At 44.0% G+C, this 9314-nt stretch overlaps 1 protein-coding gene across 1 annotated transcript; it reads left to right on the top strand.

The window, feature by feature from the left end:
* The first annotated feature begins 683 nt into the window (after positions 1–683).
* Positions 684–2724, top strand: LOC124654583. The gene is made up of 4 exons (XM_047193581.1): positions 684–751; positions 1328–1374; positions 1489–1633; positions 2203–2724. Exons 2-4 carry the CDS (start codon positions 1337–1339, stop codon positions 2467–2469), a joined length of 450 nt encoding a protein of 149 aa, XP_047049537.1. The 5' UTR covers positions 684–751; positions 1328–1336; the 3' UTR covers positions 2470–2724.
* The last annotated feature ends 6590 nt before the right edge of the window (positions 2725–9314 follow it).

Raw genomic sequence — 9314 nt, 5'->3', positions numbered from 1 at the left:
TGAGGCGGGAGCGTTTTCTGCTCCCCCGGTGACCTGTCAAAAAAAAAGTTAGCCTCCTTTTAGTATATAAATTTAAATCACAATATAACAACATAGATCACTGGAATTTTGTGGGTGTGGCGGTTATGTTGAAGCGAAGCATGCTTCTTGCTCCTGTCCTGTGACTGTGAGGGCATGTCTTGTTCCTGATGAATGTTTTACAAGTTTATGGCACTTGGCAGAAACCAACTCATTGCACAGGACGTATTACTCGAGGAAAAGAGAAAATAGCCAAAATACCATTAGTTAAAATCGAACACGTTACAATACCATTAGTGAAAACAAACTTGCCAAAATAACACTCCTTCCCAGTTTTTCAGACCAAAATAACAATACCGTCACATGTCAAAGAAACTCTGTGAGTCAAACCGGTAGTACCCTGTCAGTTTATTTGGTATTCCAAAATTACCCCTGCAAACTTCTATCTCCTTCGATCCAAATTCCTCACGAGCAAAGCCGCCGCACGGAGCAGCCATGGCGGCGGGACGAACCACCCCACGCACGCGCCTCCCTGCCACTCCCCTCTCCCTCTAGCTTTCCTCCGCCCGACCCCCTCCACCACCGCGCGCCGCCTCTCCGCCCTCCGCCCGTCGCGCGCTGCCCCTCCGCTCGACGCCCGTTGCGCGCCGCCCTCCGCTCGACGTCCTCTGCCCGCGGTGAGCCGTGGCCGTGTGGCAAAGCTTCGGCACACCTCCACAGGAACCCTCCCTTGGTGAGCCGGCCCTTGTTCCCCTGTTTGTTCCCAATATATTCATTACAACTGCATCAAATTTAGAATTTGCCGTGTTTATGTGTTTCAGAGTCGATCTGATGGACGATTTCAAAGTAGAAATAGACGTTCAATGTTTATTTGAAAGTTGTGTTGAAATGCTCTTAAAGTGAGCTGAGATAGTGTTGTACGGAGTATTGTTTTCTGTTGATCTGTTGTTGACGTTGTGAAGAGATAAGGGTATATATGTCTTTCTTGAATGATGTTAGTCTCAGTTAGCCACTAGTGGTATTTTGGCTACAAAAAAACTGAAGTGAGTGTTATTTTGGCAAGTTGATTTTCACTAGTGGTATTTTGGCATGTTCGGTTTTCACTAGTGGTATTTTGGCTATTCTCTCCCAGGAAAATATCTGTTTGGAGAGTGATTGATATGAAGATACTTAGTCCTCCAATGTACTAACGAAAGTAAAATATTTAGTGATCTGCGTTCCTTCCTTTTATGTTCCAAATCAAGACGCTATACCTGTTTGACGAAATGCCGCATCGAAACCCCCTTTCACTTAATTTGCTTTTCTGCAGGTGAAAGCGATGCTGCGCAACTTCCCTCAAGCCCGTCGGCTTCTCAGGTTAGTGAGTACGACGAGCCTCCCTTAGCCAGCTCCTCGGCTCCACAGTTCCTCGGCTTGTGCATAGATTGATACTTGATGCCATCTCTGTCCTTGTTGTTGTGGGGGGTTCAGGAGGATGGGGTTCGAGAAGGGGGACGAGTACTTCTTCAAGCAGATGGGCAAGGGCATGCTCTGCACATACGCACTTTTTGGTGCCGCCTGGGTCTGGAACGAGACGTCGCCGCTTGGCTGGTGGACGCTCAAGCCACGCCCCAAGGTATGTATGGCCGGTTGTGACCATTAGTTTATTTTGCGGAAGAGGTGGAAAATGAATTGCTGTGACATTCTGTTTTAACTGCGGGATTTTCATCCTGCTGTATGTTCAATACTTCGAACTACCTATGATTCAGATCTGCCAATAGACAATGTCAATACATTGCAGTACTCCAGTATATTAGTTGATAAGAACTTCTCATATGCCAACTCCAACACTTGAACATGAGACTAGAAAGAAAAAGAAGTTGTACGAAAACTAAACTATCTTGTGGGGAAATATGATTATCCCTAGTTATCACTCAAAGAGGTGTGATTCTCTTCTACAATATTCTCTGGACTAGCCTCATGTGGTTTTTCCACCAATTCTTATCCTTTCACCATTTTTTTCGATAAGCCACAGTAGATCTGCGCATCATTTCATTGAGTTTACTAGAGAATACAAAGTTCAGGAATAATTACAGGCAAAAGATTAGTTGCCCCAAAGCAGGCGCCGCAGTGTGGCTTATCCTTTCACGTGACTGTCCAGTTTATATTGTTTCTTCTAAACCAATTTTCCAAAACATTTTCCAGGAAGAGAAAGAAATGGCACATCTCTACGAGCGCCGGGAGTTCCCGTACCCTGGAGACGAGGCGGCGGTGGAGGAATTCATAAAGAGCGGAGGCGCCCTGGGCACCACGATCGGACCCAAAGGTTTCGCCGACACGAACATGGACTCCGATAACATGCAGAAGCAGCTGCAATCGAAGAAGTTCGAGCAGGAAGCGCAGAAGCTCTGGTTCCGGATGAGGAACGAGGTTGTGCAGGAACTCGAAGAGAAGGGCTTTGATGTCCAGTGAAGATTTTTGGTGCTGCTGCACCACCAATCTTCAGTGAACAAGAAATTGAAAATTTCCGATCGCAAATTAGTTGCTTCTAGCTCTCCCAACATTTGTAGCCTTGATTTGTTCGACCAAATTCATGCCTAAATAAATACTCATATGTGTATTTGTTAGCATTCTGCAATGTGTAATCATCACCATGTTTGTCACATGGATCGTCCTGGATCAATCTTTGTACTGCCGCAGAAAGTAAACGTTATTATTCTTTGGCCAGAGAATTTCCAGAAGAATCAAGAAAGCCCTAGAAAGCATAGATAGGCTGAAAAGAAACTGAGCCAAAATCGACTGCCCGTGTCAAAGGTCACCTTATCAAAAGTTAATGGAGTAAACATTCCAACTCCCAGGGAGCAACTAGTAGAATTTTACTCTCCCTGTTCTTCCTTGAACCTTTTTTCTCACCCACGAGAGGCGCCGGCAAATGGGACAGTGCGGGAAGATAGTCCAGCAAATGGGACAATGTCAACTTCTGACTAAGTAGCTCCGTAATCCATCACGCCATATTAGGGTCCAATAAAAAAGACGTAACCAGAAAATGGTAGCCATGTCAACAAAACAAAGGCGAGTAGAAGAAACATATAAGGATGTGAAGCAACGTGATATAAAAGATGTGAAAGAACTTTATGATTCTAACAAATGAATGCACAACCGAAAACAAACACATGAGCTAAAGAATTAATTACTTGCTGGGTTACAAAACTGTCCATGAACAACCCTAAGAAACCACGAACGAACGAAACTTTAACTGAACACATCACTCCTATGAACACAAAAATCACCTAAATATCCCCTAAACAACTTATGGATATAAGGATCTGAAAATAACTTTCTGATTATATGATGAATGTACAACATAAAACAAAATCATGAACTAAAAAAATTACTTGCTATGTTAACAAGTACTCTCTGCGAACAAATCGAACCTCTCCATGGAGAACATGTCACTCAGATAAACATTAAAAAAACGTAAACATTTTTGCTCATCACAACACTGAGAAGGCGCTCAACCCCTTATTTAAAAAAGAACATTAGAGCATCTCCAGCCGCGTTTCCCAAAGTGTCCCCAAAGGGATTTGGGGCGCACCGGACGAAAAAAAATGTTCTCAGTCGCGTGCTCGAAAGCCTCTTCTTGTCCAGCGCGGCCCAATACGGTGTCCGGCGCCCGAGCCCGTCCCCGCTACACATGGGACGCTCGGGGCACGCCGGACACAACGAAAAGCGAGGCGAGGCGTGGCGGGACCGACGTGTCACATGCACATTCAAGTTTGAACCTAACCGTCGTCTACCTCGCGAAGGAAGTTATTGGCGGGCACGTGACACATGAACGAAGTGTCGCAGCTTTGCCTTAATGGCGACGGAGGGGCAGGAGAGACGTCTCGTCGGTGCTGCGCAGCCTCCACGCGTTGCCGGCGTTCGCACGCCACCACGTGTTCCCGCGCTTTCTTCCTGCCGCTTCTAGCCTCTTCCCGCCAGCGTCTATAAAAGCCCCCCCCCCCCCGCTCAATGGCAGCCACCACAGCTGTCGGCACCCCTTTCTCCGCCGCAAGCACATCCCTCGTCGTTCGAACACCACTGCGCAATGATGAACCGCCCCGACGCCTGCCAGTTCCCTCCACCACCGTCTCCACCACCACCTCCACCACCGGAAGTGATGACCCACAAGTATAGGGGATCGCAGCAGTCTTCGCGGGTAGTAAAACCCAATTTATTGATTCGACACAAGGGGAGACAAAGAATACTTGAAAGCCTTAACAGCGGAGTTGTCAATTCAGCTGCACCTGGAAACAGACTTGCTCGCAAGAGTTTATCGATAGTAACGGTTTTATAGCAAGTAGCGGTAGTGAAATAACAGCGAGCGAGTAACAGCGACAGCAGATAGTGATTATAGTAAACAGCAGGATTAAAATATCGTAGGCACGGGGACGGATAACGGGCGTTGCATGGATGAGAGAAACTCATGTAACAATCAAGCATGGCATTTGCAGATAATAATAAAACGGTGTCTAAGTACAAAGCAATCAATAGGCATGTGTTCCAATTATATTTGTACGTGCTCGCAATGAGAAACTTGCACAACATCTTTTGTCCTACCAGCCGGTGGCAGCCGGGCCTCAAGGGAATCTACTGGATATTAAGGTACTCCTATTAATAGAGCACCGGAGCAAAGCATTAACACTCCGTGAACACATGTGATCCTCACATCACTACCATCCCCTCCGGTTGTCCCGATTTCGTCACTTCGGGGCCATTGGTTCCGGACAGCGACATGTGTATACAACTTGCAGGTAAGACCATAAACAATGAATATCATGATGAAACAATAACATGTTCAGATCTGAGATCATGGCACTCGGGCCCTAGTGACAAGCATTAAGCATAACAAGTTGCAACAATATCATCAAAGTACCAATTACGGACACTAGGCACTATGCCCTAACAATCTTACACTATTACATGACCAATCTCATCCAATCCCTACCATCCCCTTCGGCCTACAGCGGGGGAATTACTCACACATGGATGGGGGAAACATGGCTGGTTGATGAAGAGGCGTCGGTGGTGATGGCGGCGATGATCTCCTCCAATTCCCCGTCCCGGCGGAGACTTCTGGCTCCCGAGGCGGAGTTTCGCGATGTGGCGGCGTTCTGGAGGGTTTCTCGCGACTTCGACTTCTCTCCGTGCGTTTTTAGGTCGAGGCCGATAAGTAGTCCGAAGGAGGGCGTCAGAGGCCGACCGAGGGGGCCACACGCTAGGGCCACGCGCCCCCCTCCTAGGCCGCGCCGCCCTAGGGTGTGGGGCCCTCGGGCCTCCACCTGACTTGCCCTTCTGGCTCCGTGAGTCTTCTGGGAAAATAGGGCCTTCTGTATAAATTCCGAGGTTTTTCCTGAAAGTTGGATTTCTGCACAAAAACGAGACACCGTAACGGTTCCGTCGAAAACAGCGTTAGTCCGTGTTAGTTGCATCCAAAACACACAAATTAGAGGCAAAACAATAGCAAAAGTGTTCGGGAAAGTAGATACGTTTTGGACGTATCAACTCCCCCAAGTTTAGCTTATTGCTTGTCCTCAAGCAATTCGAGTTAACAACCGAGAGATAAAAGAACTTTCACGAACACATTTGTTCATATGATGTAAATATTCTCATGCTATGGCTAACACTTAGGCGAGTTCATAATAAGATACATGCAAATAAGATCATCTAATAGCTATATCAATCATGGAAAGGTACCAACAATTAATAATAAGCATCATGAATCATGTATATAAGCAGGATTGCAATGTTCACAAAAGAGTATGATAGAGTGGTATCACGCTTGCCCATATTTGCTCAGCAAAACATAAATGCTCAGGCACCTCTGAAGTTCATAGAAAGACTAGAAATAGTGATTGTCAAAGATAAAAGCACCAAAGTTATACTACAATCAATCATATTTTGAGACAAGCATATTATACTAAGAATGACAGTTGTGCTCTCAAGAAGGTGCTCAAAGAAAGGATGGAGACACAACATAAAAGTAAAAGATTGACCCTTCGCAGAGGGAAGCAGGGATTAACATGCGCTAGAGCTTTTCATTTGTAAAGCAGGAGTAAAATTATTTTGAGAGGTGTTTGTTGTTGTCAACGAATGGTAATGGGTACACCAACTACCTCGCCAACCGGACTTCCAAGAGCGGCTCCCATGAAGGACGTTATCTCTACCAGCAAGGTAGATCATCCCTCTTCTCTTTTGCTTACACACGTATTTTAGTTTTATTATGGGTGACACTCCCCCAACCTTTGCTTACACAAGCCATGGCTAACCGAATCCTCGGGTGCCTTCCATCAATCACATACCATGGAGGAGTGTCTATTTGCAAAATTAAGTTGCTTACTGATGAATCAGAGCAAAACATGTGAAGAGAATTATTAGTGAAAGTTGATTAATTGGGGTTGGGAACCCCATTGCCGGCTCTTTTTGCAAAATTATTGGATAAGCGGATGTGCCACTAGTCCATATGAAAGTCCGTCAAGAGTAAATGACAAGGTTGAAAGTTAAACACCACATACTTCCTCATGAGCTATGAAACATTAACACAAATTGAGAAGCATTTTGAAGGTTTAAAGGTAGCGCATGAGAATTTACTTGGAATGGTTTGAAATGCCATGCATAGGTATTTATGGTGGACACTCCGGAATAACTTGGTTTTCATGTGTTTGGAAGCACGAGCAGCGTTCCCGCTCGGTACAAGTGAAGGCTAGCAAAAGACTAGGGAGCGACAAATCAAGAGAGCGATGAATCGTCATAATCATGCTTGCGGCAAAATAAATTAACCGAGGCATAAAAGTGATACCGAACTCGAAGCAATGTAAATCATTGAGGCTTAATTGACTCTTGTTCAGTCATATGCATGTGTGAGCATGTGCCAAGTTAATTCAAACGAATTATTCAGAGGAGGATACCACAATATCATACCTGTCTATGAATAAAACAATACAAGCAAACATCCATGACATGCTACTCATATTAATAAATTGGAGCTAAACATGAGAGATCATGAACTACTAGACTTTCTTAAATGACATATACCTCACATGAACCAACTAAGCATTCTCACATGGATGAGTATATGTACAAAAATGAAAACAAATAGAGTTCATACCAGCCTCTCACCACAATCAGATTGTCGTAGATCGTCATTATTGCCTTTTCACTTGTGTAGCTTGGATAATATGAAATCAAAACCACGCTCCAGCCACCGAAGACCACTGAACTCATAATAAACTTTACAAACCAAATAAGAACAGCAAATATTTTTGGTGTTTTCGAATTTGAGAACAAGAACAAAAGGAAACAAGCAAACAAAGCAAAATCTTTTTGGGTTTTCTCATAGCAAACTAGCAATAGCAAATAAAGCGAAACAAATGCAAGAAACCAAAATAAACAAATGGTGAAGAAAAACAACAGAAATATTTTTGGTCTTTTTGTGTTTTAGGAAATAAATAAGGCAAAAACAAGAAATGGCAAACTAAAAGAAACACAGAAAAGCGAGATGGCAGAAATCTGCCAAAACCTGACAGAAGTACAGAAATCGATTTTTAAAAAAATCTTCCGTTGCTCAGCTCGAAAAGTGTTCAACTAATGAAAATTAGATAACAACCTGGGGAACATGCACAAAAATTTGCAGCTCAAAATAACGTTCTGGCTGTGCGCACGAATTTTTCTAGTAACAGTCCAGAATCTGTTTTCATGCAGCACTTCCCCAAATATCATCTCCCTCTCATTAGAAAACCACTCAAAGAAACTAAACAAGTATGTACAAGTATACAACAACCATAATATGCAAAGAATGAGTGATGTCGGTATACCTCCCCCCAAGCTTAGGCTTTTGGCCTAAGTGGAGATCAACCCCAACGAGGGTCTGGGTTCCATGCCGGTGGATCGTACATGGAGTAGTCATAATAAGGTACCGATGCAGAAGAAAAGCGTGGAGGCTCCTCATGCCCAGCTCGTTGATGCGAAGAGCTTGCTGCATCTGATGACGAGTCGAGGTGTTCCTCGACCTCATCCGTGTTGTCTCTTGCACGATGGCCATCTCTCTCTATGTATGCCTTCAGTTCACCTTCCGTGATTGACCAATCCTCCCTGGAATCAAGCTTAAACAGAGCAGGTGCAGGCAATCCTACTAATTTTTCAGTTTTCTTAGTTATTGTCCAAGATTTCTTGTAAAATATTATTCTGTAAGACAGATTGCTCAAATTAGACGAATCAGAAACAAATTCATGCTTAATCATGAAGACTATGTCAAGTTTCTCTATGGGGAGCTGAATATCAAGATGGTGAGGTTCTACATTATGCATAGCTAATAAGCGAGAGGCGATGAGACCTCCACAAATTCCTCCCTTCTCACGGTTAGTAGCAAGTCTGTTAGCTATCAAATCACCCAAGTTATAAGTCCTATTACCTTGTAATGCAGCAGCTAGAAAGGCTAGATCCTGGATAGATATTTTACTTCCATTCTTTCTTGCTAGAACGCACTTGGTAATGAAATAAGCAAAGTAACGAATAGCTGGGAAATGAATGCTACTGATTTTACCACCATCCTCTGAGAAGCTTCTTCCATGACAAATCATCTTGAAGAGGTCCAAGAACTCTTGCGGCGATCCCTTTATCTTCTCGCATGATCCCCATTGCGGTACTTTGATTGCTGCACAAAAATCATTGAATGGCAAGTTGACAGTTTTATTATAAATTTTGTATTGGACCATGGGGTTAGATCGTGACCAATTGAATTTAAAATCCTGCACTACCGACATAGTCAGTTTTGCATATTGGCATGGTTCACCATCAACAAAATCATCCAACCCCGCACGAGAGATTAGACTTTGAACATCCTGCAAGATCCCCGCACTTCTCATAAAATCCTCGCACGGGTAGTAAGTGGGGTATACTCCTTCTTCTCGGTGAACTCTCATGACCTCGTTGCACCTCCAATTCCTGTTGGCTGAGTTGGTGCCTACTCCCTTCCATTTTCTGAAATTTTTCAACAAACAATATAAAACTTGATTTGGTGACATATAATCGAGGGAAACTACCATAGGAACTTGCTAGAGTACTAATCATGCACCAAAGCCAGTTTCTACCACTTAGAACAAGCATGCAAGCTCACTAAACATGTTACCTACAGCAGTAAAATATGCAAGATATACTCCACCAAACAAAATTCTACTTGGATAATCGAAGGAGACACATACCGAAGAGCAAATGTGCCAAATTTCAGACAGAAATCTGGGCTGAACAAAGAGATCGAGAAATCTGGAGTTCTTGAG

Source organism: Lolium rigidum, chromosome 5, assembly GCF_022539505.1.
Source record: "Lolium rigidum isolate FL_2022 chromosome 5, APGP_CSIRO_Lrig_0.1, whole genome shotgun sequence".
Classification (NCBI taxonomy): domain Eukaryota; kingdom Viridiplantae; phylum Streptophyta; class Magnoliopsida; order Poales; family Poaceae; genus Lolium; species Lolium rigidum.
This window is presented reverse-complemented; position numbering and strand designations above follow the sequence as displayed.